Source organism: Columba livia, chromosome 3, assembly GCF_036013475.1.
Source record: "Columba livia isolate bColLiv1 breed racing homer chromosome 3, bColLiv1.pat.W.v2, whole genome shotgun sequence".
Taxonomy (NCBI): Eukaryota; Metazoa; Chordata; class Aves; order Columbiformes; family Columbidae; genus Columba; species Columba livia.
In genome coordinates, this window is record NC_088604.1 from 38654677 (window position 1) to 38672405 (window position 17729).

Here is a 17729-nt window from a genome sequence, read left to right on the forward strand (position 1 = left end):
TCACAAATACTATCTTAGAAAAGGAGCCACCTACCTTTCCCAAACCATGATAGAACTAAAAATTAAGTATCTGCGTGTAACAGATGTTATACTCCTGAAGACTTGCATAAGATCTATAATTTCAGTACACAATCTGGCTTCAAGATATCTAGTTCATTGCGTGCATCATTAGCTTATAAATAAAAAACACTAATTAATTACTATTATACTCATTTCAAAAGAAAAGTGGTTTTTTCATATTTCTTTTAAAAAAAGAGAAATATTATATAAAGGATGAAAATATGGCCTTCACATTCTCTCGCAGACTGTAACAGTCACTCAGGTTATTCAAATGTACTAGATACAGAAAAGAAAATCATAAAATCTATCCCGCATTACATAGTTACTTCAGATTTGGCACATCTTTCTGATTAAATTTGAGTATTTTCTTTCTTTAGTTGTTTTCCCCTAGAATCATAAAAATATGGGAAGGCAAGAGACAGGGAGAAAACTGAAAATATGAAACATTACAGCTAGATTAATTGTAGGAAAGGAGGAATTAAAACCAATTTAGGGAAATGTGACGTGACAACTTTTGGACACACTCTCATTGCTTTCATATGACATCCCCCGAGCCATCCTCTATTTTGCTTATAGTTTTTCCTGTTTTGAAATATACTGGACATTTAATCATATGTTACAGTTCCTAGCACAACAGGAGGACATAAAAACATTGCGAATAAAAAGTGAGGTATTTTGAGTCTAAAAATGTGTGAGGCAGAAAACTTTTAGTAAAAAAAAACAAAGAAACTGAGAAGAGCTCTTTAAAGAAACATTCTAAGAACAAAAAAATTGTTTGTGGACTTTATTCTTGAAATTGTATAAGGTTTGAAATATTTCAGAGTTATTTTCATTTACAACGCAACTTCAGTTTTCAGGTCTCGTTTTGGTTTTTTTTGTAGCAAATTTCACTGTTTGCTGCAAAAGTGTCACATCAGAGTAAGCAAATAAAAGTAACAGAACCCGAACACCTGAAAAACATAAAGGATTTCAATATCATGGCAACTTCTAAAGTCACTCTTGCAGAACTGCTTGTCCCTGTATCTCTCCCCCAGGAGCGACACTTCGTGTCATATCCCCTGACAATTAAACTAGCAATAATCTGCCATTCAAAAAGGTTCTCATGAGACATGCCTCACGTTAACGTATGGAAACACCTTTGGGGAACAAAACAAGACATGACAAAATTTAATACACTCCCTTTGCTTTCATGTAATATTCCATTAAGCATTCTTTATCTTGGAACATGCGGAAAACAAGCCACCTTCGCTGCAATCCCATCTGGGTTGGGGAAGACTAACTCAGAGATATAAGGGAAAGGAAGAAATCAGACGTGTTTTTCACACGACCTAACCAGCAAGTAACACAGTCAACCTTCAAATGAATTAGAATGCTTAAAAAAGTTCCCCAACAACAGCAGCTTATTAGACAGAAAGTATAAAATGAAGAACACAAAACCACCAAAGATATCCTGGTCAGCATGTACTAATAATCAATCTTCAGCAATAATTTATTTTTTATAGACATCATAGCAAAAGAGAGTTTTGAAAAGACAGATGGAAGAATGCATTAAAATGCTACTTTTCAGTTACATGTGCGCTTTACTCAAGCACAAGGAACAACAGGGAAGAAAGCACGAGTTATCTGTTTGAAAGTTTACAGAACAGGGAAGGAGATTTGCAAATTTTGCTGCTCAGACCTACACGCCAGGTTTTCAATGATGAATAATAGATGATCAACAGGGGAGGGGAATAAGGCAAGAAAGACTTTGAAGAAGACAGCCAGCTAAGAGCATTTCTGTGCATCCATTTCCACAAATCCAAAAGCTTCCACTGCTTCATCACCTTACTGTGTTGATTCTCCATCTCACAAGCTCTCCTCACCCACCATTTGTTGCTCTCCCTATTCTGTGATGCTGCCCCATTCATACAGCCTGAAGAATAATACACATTACCTGACCAAGCTGCTCTTGCTCTCAATAAATTGCATCATGAAAAGGGGAGGAGGAGGAGGAGGAGGAGGAAGCAATCTTAATGCGTCTCCCCCAGTGTGACGCCAGAAAGCAAAATGAGACACAATTGCGTAGATGCTTTGTATTTCATTTATCTGACACCTCTGAGCCATAATAAAATGAATTAGTATATACAGATTTGAGAACACAACACGTAGTAAAAGCACTGCTACAAACATTGGTTTGTAGCATTTGTTAGGTATGTCTCTGCAAAAAATAACAGAAAGGGTGCAAGACTAAACATGTGCACAACACCCTCATTTTCCACTACTGTTAATAACAAAAGCTTTTTTAATCCATATTTTGAGGTGGTATCTTTTGATAAATAACCCAAATTAAAAGTAAGAGTGGAAGGATGACTGGCAACCAGGTGCATTCGTCAACAGAAAAGATGCAATTAAACACTTGCGTCTCTGAATTGTGCCCTTAGAATTTTCACAGTACGTTTCAAAGAGAAGGTTAATAGGCTAATAAATGAGAGACCAGCATGTACTGTGAGCTTTACATCACTTCAAAATCAGGTTTGTAACAGAAAAATCAGACATGGTAATATTTTACAGGGATTTAAAACAACAATTTTTCATGCATTAATTCAATGAGCACATTGGCTGTGGACTGGATTTACGACCAGCATATTGGTTTACCAGGACAAATTTTATCTAATAGCTAGAGTATTGTTATGCATAATGACAACCAAAGAAATCTTGATCTTCACTTAATTCAATGTACAAAGTATCAGGAAATTTAGTCAAAATTCTATCTCCTTTCTAAACGTTAAAATAATTATTCTTTTTCAAGCATTCAGTCTATTCTTACCATTGCAATCTGGTCTCATGAAAACTTGGCTAGAGTTTAAAAATTTAAAAGGCCAGGGTTAGAAAGGAAAAGGAAAGTACTATTCATTTTCAGCATCTTTGCTAAGAATGCATTAATTAGATCTTACATTATAGCAGTGTTACTTTTTATTACTTCACTAAAGAAAAAAAAATAGTTGCTTAAGTTCAGTGTCTATACATCTACACGTAGCTATTGAATATGATCTAAGAAGAAGCCTCTCAAAATACAGTTTCTCAGGAACAGCTGTCTCAAAGATGACTGGAGAATGAAGATTTTTTTTTTGTGGATTGTTTCTTATGAACAAGAATTTAGCTTTTCTTATATTTTCTTCTAAGACTGTTAATTATTCTGTTGTCAGCTTCCTCTCTTTCACTAGAATTACCCACCATATTTGACCTTTTTACTCACTATTCAGGTGAGAGACGTAGTGCTATACAGCTACTCTGACTGTAATAATGAACTCAACTACATACAGACACAAATCAGGAAGCTGAAAAGTAACAGACATTGCAGGGATCTACCTCTGTAGTCATTAAGACTAGACACCATAAGGAATGTTGGGTGTCGTTAGCCTTTTATGTTCAGAGGAATACAAAACAAAAATCCAGATTTCATGTGTGAGGAGCACACACATAACCAGTGACATAAGCATGGACAAAAAAAAACCTTCAAGTACAATATTAAAAATTACAGAAATACGTGCATTTTTAATAAATACTTCGCCATTTTTCAGTGAGAAAAAGATTATTCTTAGAAAACTAGAAAAAAAAAAAGATTGTGAGAAAAGATAAACTGTGTTACAATTGATTTCTGCTTCTAGGAATACTGCATGTGCCAAATGTCAAATGTGACTTGACATGATAATGACACCTTTGCCATCCTGGTGCCATCTTCTCCATAGAGAAGCAGAAGTGGCAGATCAGTTTCCATGCTGCTTGGATCTTCTTTTACCCTCCACAATAGAATTCTGCTGTATGTCCTGATATGCGACTATTTGTTATTCCACTTTATTCTCTTCTTTTCAATGTGAGGAGCATCCACATTCTCTGCCAAGCCCCTAAAGACGTGTTAATAGCAGAATACCTGATGTTTCCCAAAACAGCACTTTCTGAACTTCAGAGAGGTGAGCCCTGAGTCTGTGAACAAGAAGACACTCTGGGTACAACTGCACTAGTGACCTGACAGGGCAAAGGCCCCTGGAGCCATTGGCTGTCTGACCACGGTCACACTCTCGCCCTCCGAAAGGTGATGATGACACCTCAGAACACCTGATCAGAGTGGTCCCCAAGCAATGTCAAACTTTAAACTATTCTCAAGAACTGCTCAAGAGCGCTGTAGCTTGCCGGAGCCAAACTTGTGCCAGGGACCCTTTTAACTACTTAAAAAGAAGATAAACTTTCAGCAGCAGGATCCTGCCCTTTGCACAGTTCCATATTTTAGTATACATGTATTCAGAAGGGGCTTGGATCAATGATTTTATATACTCTGAGTTGCTCTTTAGAGAAAGAACCACGCAAAGCAGAAAAGAAAAAGCAGGGATTGCTGTGGGTTTCCTCAAAGAGTTGGGGTCAAAAGGCGGGCTTCTTTCACTAACATATAGCTTTCTTTCTATGAATTTTATTTTAGCATGTGAGATGAAAGCACTAAGACAGCAATGTCATATTTTGAGTTGCTACAATAATCAACATCATGATTCAGAATGAATAAAATGAAAAAAAAAAAAACACCAAACTTTTTTTGTAATCTCCAAAGAATCATTTGTTTTTCCTGACAAAGGCATCTCTTGTAACACAATCAGATGTATTACCACAAGCTTCTAGAAACTAGATGTCACAGAAACAGTGATTAAAAGAAATGAAGTCAAAGGGCTCCATCAACATCTTTGAAGACTGACTTTTGCAGCAGCTACAGGTGATAAGCACCAGAATTCAATACAAAATGTATCATGGAAAGAGGCAGCCAAGATAGATTATTTCCATGTTTTCACAAAGAACTCCAGCATAGGTCTCTCCCAGTCACTGAAACTCAATTGTTACTTTCCTTCTTCCTAAAACTTTCCCTGTGTAGACATCTACAGCCAAATACACGCTACACGTACAATCAGTCTATTCTCTTAGTTTCTTTCGCTTCTTTCTAGAAGGCCGCTGTAGTCTATTCCTGAGGCACCACAGCAAAACCGAAAAGCTAAGTAAGCCTCACTGATTACCACGTGGATTAAAATTTGTTAAAAGACAAGTCTTTGCCCACTCTCTCTCATTTTTCTCTCTTACTATTCTCCTTCATTTGTTTCCACAGCCTCTACTCACTGTTAGGTTTCTGTTACTGTTCTCTCCCGATGAACACATCATCCTTGTTTAAGGTGACTTCCTTATGTCCCCCGGGTCACGCTCAGGTAAAATCCTGACTAAGCCTGAGGAAAGATCCCCTGATATACTGAGACACTCAGCTCCACGATGTTCTTCCAAAATCATAGCATATAAAATGAAAACTGCTACTTTTATCCCCAGTTGATCCGTTACTACCAGACTGCTGCTCCTCTTAAACCTCAAATTGACATTGGCCTCTTAAACACTTAACTTTTCAAATGCCAAAGCTGCAAAGGACAAATGGAACACAACTATTTTAATTTGGGATCTTTGGGTTTTAGGCTGAAACATAAAGCATTCAGCTTTAAGAATCAACATATCCTCTCACAATTTCTGCTCATAAATGGCAACAGTGGTCACAGTATTCAGGTAACTTAGACACAGAGAAGCTAGGCTAAGCATTTTGGGCTTCATTTAGATATCAGTCTTCAGTCCCACACGTCTCCTTGAATTTTAACACTATTTAGCCCACAAAAACCAAGACAACAAAGAATTAAAATAAATACAAGAATGGAATACACTGCAATTTTGAAGCATGACAATAACGCTGGCCAAATATACTGAGAATAGTTCAAAGTGATTTTACAGTAGTTGACATTTGGAAATTTTTAATCATATGACATCATTTTGCTATGATCTAAAATTTAATTCCGTGATTTTTCTGTATACATGTTAACAGCTTTCACTGTACTATATACAGTCATCCTGAGGGGCACAAGTTGACATATATCTTACCATAAACACATGGTGCATTCTGGAAAACTATATATTACTTTATTTTAGTACTAACTTCTGTATTTTTGTGTTGGTGCTGATCATCCTAGCACACACATTCTCAGCAGCATTAATAGTGCACATAAGCCTTTGGGATTCAATGTGGAATTTCTGAATGCAATATTTCAGAAGGAATATTCTGACAAAGCCAGAAAACTTGCTAATGCTCAGCTAGTACGGGATGGTGTGCAAGTAAAATACGTTGAGCTTTTGAGAACAAGGTCCTCTGAAAAGATCTCTGGTTCCCTAGACCTGACTAAGACACGAGGTTTGCCTGAGCAGAGGTGTTCATCAACAAGGTTTGTATTCACGCTTCCCCAGCTGCAATGTTGCATCTCCAAGAGCAGCGTCTGCTGGGTCACTGTGCAGGACGAGATGGGGACGTGCTGGAAATCCTGTCGCTCACATGCCAGACTGTGAGTACAGTAACTCCACCACTCACTTTCAGAGGACACAACTAGTTTCAAGATCAAAAGGAGAGATGTCAAATTGTAGGGCACCTCATATAGCTGTCTCTCAGGTTGTTTGGGGGTTTTCTTTGGACTGGGAGGTTGTTTGTTTTGGAACAGGGGGTGGGGGGGAAATGTTTTGTTTTTAAACAGGACTAATGCTCTGTGTAATAATTTGATGTGAAGATCTGCTAGGAACATTTACACAAATCTAACTTACACAACTTTAAAAGGAACTTATCCTTTCTTGCCAATTACAAGTTTTTAATACATTTACCTCTTGGTGACAAAATGCTGTTGATCATTTCTTGCCAAGACAAATATCCTCAGGTGCCCATTTTTGTAATTAAGCTTCTACAATTAACCTATAAACCCCTGTGTTTTTTAATCTGTGTAGTTGGACCGATTGCTAATGACTTCTTGCAGTTGAGGCCCTGCTTGTATTCATACTGATAACATTATCTTAATTTGTCCTTGACATTAAAATAGTATTACATAGTAACTAACTCCTCTCTCTCATTGCCAATGCATTTAAAAAACAAGAAAGCAAACAAAACCAAGCAATCTTTAAAGCTTTTACAGCCCTGCTCAAAAGCAGACTTCTCCCAAACCCTAACAGTCCTCTGGAAACCCTCTGATTGTTTTCCCTGCTTGCCAAGTGGTATTCATGTTAAGTCTGGACACTTTATTACAAATGGGGGTTTCCTCCCCTTCTACCCCCAAAAATGTTTCCCTAAACTAAGTATGACTTTCAAAAAATGTTATTTTGCTAGGACAGTATATGTATATCCCATGGTGAAGGAAGATGGAGACTGTACACTTCCTAACCGACAGTTATTTTTCAAAGGCAGAGTAACAGCAATGAATGGCAGGTTAGACGTGAAGTGAGAGCGGAGACGAGGAAAGACATGAAGGTAAATAAACAGGGAATCATGGGTGGTGGAACAGGTAAGAAAATTTAAAGGAAAAATGAGAACCCAGGAGTGGTAACAGAAGATTGTATTTTTCAGATGTCTACCAGGAACTTTTACTTACTGAAAAGTCCTAACCACAGGAGGGGATCCAGGAAACTAACACTTTTCAGAAAAGGCTAAAGAAAATATCATTAAGACACAGAATTAAATTGAGTTTATAAAAAGCTCCGGTTCCTAATTTAACATGTGTTCCACACAAACCATTACTTTTAAAAGTAAGACTTTTAAAGTCCTATGTCACGGTCTGACTACACTTCCAAGGATACCAAGGTCCTTTTTTTGGTGACTAGTACTGTGCCTACATTTCCACTTCCCACTTAGAGGGAGTGGCCTGCTCAAGCTGAGCAGTACCTTACTCAAGTCTGGAAGAGTCAACAGTAGTTTAGAAAGTCTGAAATGTGCAGTGGTTTAGTAATACTGGTTGTCCCATCAGGAGTAAAGTAAGGACTTCATTCACCGCTTCCCATGGGCAGGCAGGTGTTCAGCCATCCCCAGAACATTCGTGCTCCATCACACATAACAGTTACTTGGGAAGACAAACGCCATTGCTCCTTTCCTTCTTCCCCCAGCTTCATATGCTGAGGAAGATGTCATATGGTGTGGAATGACCCTTTGGTCAGCTGTCCCAGCTGTGTCCCCTCTCAACCTCTTGTGCACCCCAAGCCCGCCCGCTGTTGGGCTGGAGTGAGGAGCAGGAAAGGCCTTGATTCTGTGTAAGCACTGCTCAGCAGCAACTACAACACCCCTGTGTTATCAACACTCTTCTGGTCACAAATGCAGAACACAATACCATATGAGCTACTACAAAGCAAATTAACTCTATCCCAACCAAAACCAGTACACACTTTCTGTTTTCACAAAATTATTTTTAAAATTGTTTTAAAAAAATATCAATATAGTTAACCTGATCTTTCATAAAAGACATTTTCTCTTCCTCAGACTGCAAAATTTATCTCATAATAAGGGCTAAAAAGTGGAATACGTCAAGGTCAGCTCCTCAAATAAGCTTCAGTAGAAGACTCTGCCATAAAACCTCTGAGTAACTTCAAATTCCACATATACCATTACTTTTTGGAGAAAGACACAAGAAATTTGAAAAAAAAAAAAAAATCCATAAAAGATAACATACAAGCGCCCTTTGGTAACATTCAAACCTTTACCATACTTGAAAGCTGCTTTAAAGAAAAAACATTTCTCATTTTCTGTATTGTCTAACAGCTCTTACTTGTGACCACAAAGACTTTCTTCCAAGCTGTCAACAAAGGCTTCTCCTTTTCCACAGCTTCCACGATATTTTTCTTTATTACATATTTTCCCTACAGCCAGTGTAAACAGGAGAGCCTGCTGCTGAGGGCTTAACAAAGGACCAGTTGCCTTGTTTCAAAGAGAAATTTGAGAAAGAGGTGATGGAGCAGCCTAACAAGGTGCGCTGTGATGCTTTGGTAGCAAATACACCACTTAGAGCCTAACTTCTCCCTCCTCTCTCAATTTCACTGCCTAAAGAGTTCAAACATGCTCTAGAAATGGGAAATTTTCCAACAGTGTTACGCTGACTGTTTCAAACCACCATCTTTTCCTGAGCAGGTAGAAATAAATCAATGTCTATTATAAGGCTGCTTTCAATCTTAATTCTGATGCATTGCTTGTTATTGAGTTACACAATGCCCAAATGCTTTTGGTGTTTAAATTTACCCTGAAGCTTGTACTTATACAAATAAGATTAAAATAGAAACAAGAATCAATAACTAATGATAAAAACAATGAAACTGGAAGTACTTACATTAAACTTAATAATGTCATATATCAAGTACCGAGGGACAACCTGTCCATTAACCTTGTCGATGATCATTTCCTTAAAAGAAAAGAGATGACATTTACATTTATTTCATTAATACAGAAGAATGTCTACACATTTAGTGCACATACCTGTAAGCACAACAAAAATCAAACACTGGCCGTATCTTTATTATGAAAAAGATTTTACAATAGGTCAAGATGATAAAAATATTATTATGGTCTTAAATGTCTCTCATGAAGCATTCAATAGGAAGCCAGGAAGCTGTACTAAGGCTGAACATTCTCATGTGCAATATTTGTACATTCGTTTCTCCACAGCTTTCAAAATCACCACCTTTCTTGCATGAACAATGAATTTTCAGAAACCTCAGTAAGAACTGCGATCCTAAGTCTACGAAGCACTTTTGGAAGTCTTGCCTACACAAAGAAGTACGACAGCAAGGAAGTAAAGAACAGGCATTAACATCCATTTTCTATGCTCAGGCTGGATCTTTTCCATGTTAACAGTACTTTGGGCAGCAGTGACAACTGGAATTTGCTTGAATGTTACACTGTGACCAAACAGTAGGGTTCCTTCATATGAAAGCAACACAGATACTATCTATATCACACGAAATGAGTGAACATTCAATACATACTGGTAAAACATCTTGAAAATATGTCAGCTAGAAGAAAGACTGTTAACAATCAACACCCAAACAAACGCAAAAGTGTTACCTGAAGTTACTGGTCTGTACAAAAATATATACAGCTTACATGCTGGTACTTACATCTGTAACTCAGGTTTCCTATTATATTTATTAGACACAGTTTATTAGTTTGATAAACTAATAAAGAATATTTCGTTTCATATAAATTAGTCATGATTGAGAATGGTAACAACTGACCAACTAGTAGATCTTTTTCAGAGCCAAATTTGAGATACTCACCTAAATGCAATCAATCTCCTCCCTGCCCCCCTCACCCCGCGCAATTCTTGGATAATAAATCAGTTGTATTGGTTAGGGATTTTTTGCTGCCAGTATCAAGTTAAAATTCCAAATTCACATATATGAGATAAAACAGTTGGAAAATACATAATAAAAATAATAAATGCATAATAATACATAATAAAAGAAAAACAACTGTGAGCTCAAGAGTTATTCCAAAAGAGAACCTTACATCAGCTCAAATTAATTTTGTTTAGGTTGTTTCTTGCTAGGTCAGCAGCATTTTTATGTTTTACATTTTAACTTCTCTTAGAATCCATAACTTCTACAAAGTAAACCCAAATGAGAGTCTCAATGCAAGATTGATTTTCGGTCTGTACACATACCAAGCTTCTTGAGTTGTATGTACTATTAAATCACATTCGGCTTTAAAAAATAAGCAAGCTGTTGTAAAAATATTGATTTTTTTTTTTTTTTAAAGCAAACACAAAGCTTCAAGCATTTAAAACCAAACTAGAAGATATGAACCTGGTGTTCTCAAAAATCATTGGGAACTATAAGTTGTCTACTTAATATTTTGGAATCTCATTTTCTGGGAACACAACACTGAGATGCAGATTGGACTTTCACAGCCAAACGCAGCATTCACAGGTGTTGTGAATGACTACCTGAAGTGACCTTAAACACCTTGCTACATCATTAAAAAAGAAACCATGCCTGAAAAATATTCCTTTGTAACATTACAATATCCTACTCTAAAAACCATTTAGTTACAGGTAACTATAACAAAACGCCACGCTGTTACTTTCCAGCATTTAGGTAAGACACCAGTGAGCTATCAAAGGAACAGCAAATGCAGCGCTGCAATGCTTTCATTGACAATAAACTTTATAAATAACTGCTAGAACAGATGGATTAGGTACGCCCTAAGAATGCATGATGTTCAAATTTGGAAGACTGTTTGAAGATACAATGTGGAGGGGAGGGGAAAGAAAGAGGAGGAGCAGAGGGGAAAAATTAAAAAAAAAAACCAAAACCCACAGAATTCCTGATAATAATGAGGTAAAATGAAGAACAAAGTAAAATTGAAACAAAAGAAGGATACCATATTTCTTTAAAGTTTCAGTCACATTAGCAGGTGTAATAAATTTTTAAGATATGCTTAACATATGTTAAAGGACTCATTTCCTCAGCATACATATAGAGAGCCTCAGCTTTGATGCAAAGGTAGCATTTCTTTGTAAAACCTTGAAAACATTTCCTATGCCTGGTATTACAAGATTTTATGTTTAATTTTCAAAAATCTGAATCTCTGATTACTCAGTTTAATCATAGAATCATTTCAGTTGGAAGAGACTCTCTGGATCGTCAAGTGCAACCATAATATAACCTACCTCTAGCACTAAACCACGTCCCTAAGAACCTCATCTGAACGCCTTTTAAACACCTCCAGAGATGGTGACTCCACCACTTCCCTGGGCAGCCTGTTCCTATGCCTGAGAACCCTTTCCATGAAGTTTAAGACAACTTATAAAATACAGCCAAGAGGACCAACAATGACTTTTTTAAACCTTCTCTGGAAGGTCCAGTTTTAACACAAAACCAATTTTACAGAGAAACTGTTCCTCTACCTCAGTCATGTATAAACCTTCTTGGCTCTATCACTGGTCAAATTTTCCTTCTTCCTCACATCCTGACTTCTTTTCTTCCTCCCCTGCCTCTGGTTCTCTTTCCACATTCTGACTGAAATCCCAGCCGCCACAGCAAATAAACAACAGCACAATATGCCTTAGCGGTAGAGATGACAAATTCCTGCGCTGCTCATCTCCATCATGACAACAACGTTCACTGCTCCATTAGTTTCGCCAATACAACTGTTGTAAGGCAAAAGCTGTAAAGTGATCATAAGAATGATTCAGATTAGAAATACTCTAGCACATCATTATTTAACAGTCTGATTTCAGTATCTTCCTTGAAACTATGAGAACTGAAAAAATGCTTCAGGGAACAGACCTCAAAGGCAAATTCACAAAAAATGTGGTATTTGAGAAACTGTTCATGTTCTAACTCACTCACTCTGATCCAAGTAATAACCTGCTACTCTAAGGCTATATTTAAGTCATTTTTAGGTAACTAAAAACTTAAACCCAGCAGCACTCACATGACATGATAACAGAACACAAAATCTTCCTGCATCCATACATTTGCTTTTATGGACCCCACGTAGAGCTATAGCCACTACAGTGAGTTTCAAAATTACCACTGCTAGTAAGTAAGATCTTTACCACTTGTCTTTTACTTGTTATTTTAGGCATTAGCTTAACCTGCGAGTCTGTAGCACAAGGTCCAATGGCCAGTTTCTTCGATGTGACCTGGTAAAACTGTGCTGGTGTCAATCTCCTTTTCTTAATCTTCTGGTGATGCAGAGCACAGCCCTACAGAGCATTAGAAACGGTAGCTGTGCTAAGAGCTTTTAGCTGGACAAGTACAAAAAGAAAAATGCTGGACTGACAGCTCATGGACTTCTTCTTTTTTCCTGGAATTATCTAGTGAGCAACTCAAAATAATCCAAAATTTCATCACAAAGCAAAGGATCTCAGTTTACCAGCCACTTGCACAATGTATTTTTTGTTGACACACAGTATGGCATCAGCTCTAATCACACATCTGTTCACTGTTCCTTTTCATCCTCTGCTTTCCCTTTGTCCGTTTATCTTCAACACAATTCCAGCCATTGCTGTATTTCAGGAATGAAAAGAGTTTTGTTTTGGTTTTAACCTACTTTTTCACAAAGCACCAGCCTTTGCAAACTCAAAAAGTTGTAAGTTATGCCATTTCTGACAGAGCTTACAAATAAGTGAGGTCTGTACTGATACGAAAACATCAATCAACCTCAGTCTCGCTCTCCACTTTTGGAGTCCTCGGCCCTCCTAAGACTCCAAGTATGAACAATATCTTATATATAAGTAAAATAAAATATATATATAATTGTATTAAAATTTCAAGAAGTATTTCAAGCCTAAGAATGCCTCTGCATTTTCTGCTTAACTGTTCTAAAGCTAAGCAGAATGCCAAGAAAGTTCCTGAAAATAACTAATTTGTTTTCTTGCATGACAGCCAAAACACTTGAACAAAAATCTATGCATTCACTCAGATAACAGCATGGAAGCGAAACACTTGGCTTCTAAAGGAATACTTCATATTATATGAGTCACCTGTAGGTAATATTCAAATTAGCTTTAATGAGCTTTGCAGAAAACGCTCTTCCCTGCCAGGGGAACATCACAACCAAGAGCTGGAGATGAGTGGAGGCGCTTGCAGGAGACCCCTCATCACCCAGGACATAACTGATCAGAGTCAGAAGCGGCTGCAAGTAATTTCAGCCTGAAGTGAACCATAAAAGCATTTGAAATTCTCAAAGACAACCACATTAAAGTCTTACACCAAAAGCCTTAAAGCAAGTTAATAGATCACTTAATTCATGGAAATTGCCTTTATGAAAGTTTTATATACACTGTCATTCTAAATAAAGTTAGAGGAAATTATCTTATCTTTTGTATTCTTAACACAAGTAGTTGTTTTGCTGCGTGGCACTGATATCTGTTTTGTCTTGTCTTCTTTCTCATATGTTTTAAGATAACCATAAAGCAATGGAAATTGGGCCATCTCATTCTATACTTTAATTCTCTGAAAGAGAGAAAGCTACTTCAAGGGCAACAAGTATGAAGTATTTCAGCCTGTAATTAAAAAATTAACTTCAACAGCCCTGCAGCACTAATTAGCAAAATATGTTAACACAAAAAAAGCCAAATTTTTCTTCCCATGGATGGAAGAAAAAAAAAATCATGTATATATCCAGAGTTAAAGAACAGTCATGGAAATTATCATTTGGCACCAACATTAAACAAATATTCAATTACAAAGTTAAGCTGTTCTGGTGCTTTCTCATGCTTCACATAATACGCAAAGTTTATTCTCAAACCTGTGGAAAGCAATTTCAGTTGAAAAAGAAAAATATTCCATCAACAGTTTGGTTTTTTTAACTGACCATACTTAAATAAATTTAGAAAACTGTACTATGAAAAGTATTTATCCATTAAAAGGTGTTAGTTTTATCTCAAGGTACTTCATTCAACCAATACTTGTTCATTTAATGTCATTTTGCTTTCCACTTCCTGAAAAAAAAGGGGAGAGGAAGTCACAGTAAGACATTTTCTGTCAATAAAGTGAGATACTGAAATGCACTATGATGGCCAAACTTTTACAGAATAACAAATGAAGTTATAGCTCATGTCCTGGGTAACTGAGAGAACTTAATTTATTCTTAAGACACTCAAACTGGGAAACACATCACAGCAGATCAGAGCCCCTCTCCCACGTCCCACAGCCACATTTATGCGTATATCTCAATATACCTGCAATCCCATCTTCCACCATGTGCATATTAGCCACCCTTACTACATCATCTGTTTCGAAATGCAAAAAAAAAAGAGCAGTTTCCCTGAAGAACACCTACCATTGCACCATATGGACACTGGCAAGCCTTTACTTCCTCAAGAACCTTAACAAAAAAGGAGCAGGGGAAAAAAAAAGTCCCAGGCTTTTTATCTCAACAGTATGGAACGTAATGTATGTCATTAAGAATGTTATTATGTACGTCATTAAGAAGCTGAAGAGGCTCCTACCAGACTTGACAGCTCGTGCAGCCACTTTTGAGCTGGCAGCCCGGCTCTTCTTGCATTATGCTCTCAATTTTTCAGTGAAGCAGAGGCGGTGGAAAATATTCCATTATCTGCTCCTCTGTCCTTGAGACAGTACATTGTTTCTTGCAATAATTATCCTCACAGATTCGATTTACACATGCCTCACATGTAAATGTGTATTCAGTATGACAGATCATTGACAGAAGTGACATTTCAAGAAGGATAATGACAGCAAAGGCCTGAGAAAGGAAAGGAAGTCAACAACGACAACATGGTCTCCTGTATCGGAAAGGTGCATTAGGCCTCAGAAGACTAAACTGGAACATCATCTGAGATATTCAGTACTTCAGCAAGCCAGAGTGACAGCGATGTAAAGGGCCTGCAATTCTACTGCAACATGATAAGAAACCGCATTCATCTACAAGGATAGATATTTAGTATAAGAACTAATGAAGTTGTTTTGTTCATCTGAAACAGGAAGGTCAAGAAAGGAATAATCTCTTCTTGAGGCTACTGTTCCAAAAAGTTTACCAAGAATACTCCAGGCCAGCCTTCTACCAAGAAATACAGATGTTTGACACTTCGTTTTAGAACTAGTTTACAAAGTTCATTACCAAGTTTACATAATTTAAATTAGCATGACAAGTTAGAAACGTTTTAGTCGCAAACAAATGTAACAAAACCATTTCTAAATCACAGTTGATAATTCGGATGAGCTGAAAATAAAAGTGACAGAAGCAAATATAGCAATTCACAAAAGTCTATCAAAATGTTATGAAAATTTTATCAAGTTTTAGAAATATTTACATTAACTGGGTTGAATTTACTATGTTTATTGTATCAAAATACAAAGCTGTAACAAGAGATCAGGGTCTGCATTATTTCTTTAGATTATGTTTGAGCATTTTCTCATATTTAGAGTATGTCACCTCAATACTTTGATTTATTTCAAAGACAAACAGCTCCCCCCAGAGCAGTCATCATTGCTATTCTGTAGATAAGAAATGACTTATGAAGCATAATCCCCACATTCAACCAGCAACTGAATCTATATTACTCCTGAAATCCTATGATTCACTGATCCAGGCCTAAAAACTTGGCCCTGTGTCTAAACAAAAGCAAACAGCACTGAAATTCTTACAATAATTATACAGTATTCTCCTTACCCCATCCAGAAGAGTGTTTGTTAGATGTGTGCGAAGGTCTTTACGAAACGGAAATTCCAGGTTAGATACATGAAAAATAGAGTTGTCTCTATCAACCATATAAACTTCATTCTTGCCATCAATCAGCATCATGTACCTGCAAAGGCAACGTTAAGATATTATATTTAAAGGCATATCCTCTAAATCTCTACTAGATCAATTTATTTTAGGCACTAAAAAGGAGCAAGCATGACAGGCACTACAAAAAAAGCATCGTAGATGGAACTTTCTACAGTTAAAAATTTAAACCTATTACATCAGAAAAGCAGTTTATTTAGTTCAATGCAGTTATCACAAAGAAAATATTTCAAAGAGGGAAGTTCAGAATAGACACAGATGATATAGATATATAGATGATATAGATATATAGATGATATAGTTTAGATATATAGATGATACAGATATAAAAGAACGTTGCTGTGTCCAGACAAAATGACACATGGAAATCTACTAAAAATAAGAGAGGTTTTAATGCTGTAAGAAACACATGTGGCTAATTCACGTAGATTCAGCTAAAAGATCTTTTACTCAAGTTTTCCCTTTCTTAAGTTGACTAGAACTTTGCCTGGTATAAATCTGCAGAGTTTCATTCAAAAGAAACACCTTTCCTATCTATCACTGGTTATCTAACACGGCAGTATTGCAAAGTCCCAGCCAACTATTGAGCCACTTTTCATTAAAACACTGATAAATTTAGCCAAGGTACATCGCTCTCACATTACACACAATGAAAACCTCAAAGCTTACTACACTGTCACCAGCAAACTGTGAGTTTGGTTCAGTTGCAGATATCTGAATTTTCTAAAAATGTCTTTACATTATGACAGTACTTGAGAGACCAAGTCATCAGTTTAGACCTCTCTGTGCTAAGCCCACAGAAGACTGCTCTACGGAAGTAACATCCTCTATACACAAAAAAAAGAGTGAACAAGTAGAATGGAAAAAAAAAAAAAGTAAAAAAGCTAAAAAACACACCTGAGTTACCTCTGTAAAGCTTTGTTTGATCTTTGCAACAAGAGAACTAACACAGAGTTTTGGGAAGAATAACAACGCAGCTACACAGCCAAAGGTTTGCAGCAGCCTAGGAGAGCACACCTGACTGCAGAACAGAAACTGGAGACATTTCAGCAGAAACTAGTGTCAAAAGCCAGATGACAAGTCCACATCTTGGCAGTGAATGAGAAGTTATAAAGGTGCTGAGCATTTATCACAAGCAGCTGAAAGTGAAGACCGGCATTTTGAATCTGACACAGTAAAGGAAGACAAACTGTTGTCAGGCTCAGAAGGTGGGCAAAGCAAAAAAGACCAGGAAAAGTGCTTTTTTTGGAATCAACAAGATGTGATTGCACTTAGTAAGCCCATTGAAAAGAACAATATAGTTATCAAGATGTGACTGAATTATCAGACAGGAACCACCATGGCCTAATAGCAGTGCAAAAAATAAGCGTATGAAAACCAAAGCTGACATGAAGACTCAAAAGTCAGGCCAAGCTCCGTGTCCCAGTCAAGCCTGAGTTAAGTCAGCTTTACTAGTTACCACCTGAGCTGCTGTAACTGAACTTATGCCTGATCATGCCACAACTAACCATGTTGGTAGTCTAGACCAAAACTGATAGCGTGACCTTAAGCTGAGCTTTCTTTCACT

The 17729-nt window shown here is 37.0% G+C and overlaps 1 protein-coding gene across 3 annotated transcripts in view; it reads right to left on the reverse strand.

The window, feature by feature from the left end:
* The window catches only part of RNGTT (RNA guanylyltransferase and 5'-phosphatase), a 182576-nt gene that overhangs the window by 116846 nt on the left and 48001 nt on the right, over nt 1-17729 (reverse strand). For all 3 annotated transcript variants that reach the window (XM_065059622.1, XM_065059625.1, XM_065059624.1), the window contains 2 exons: nt 16046-16181; nt 9231-9302 (listed from right to left, as the gene is read on the reverse strand). In XM_065059622.1, the coding sequence (XP_064915694.1) occupies nt 9231-9302; nt 16046-16181 (208 nt within the window). The remainder of the gene's footprint in view (nt 1-9230; nt 9303-16045; nt 16182-17729) is intronic.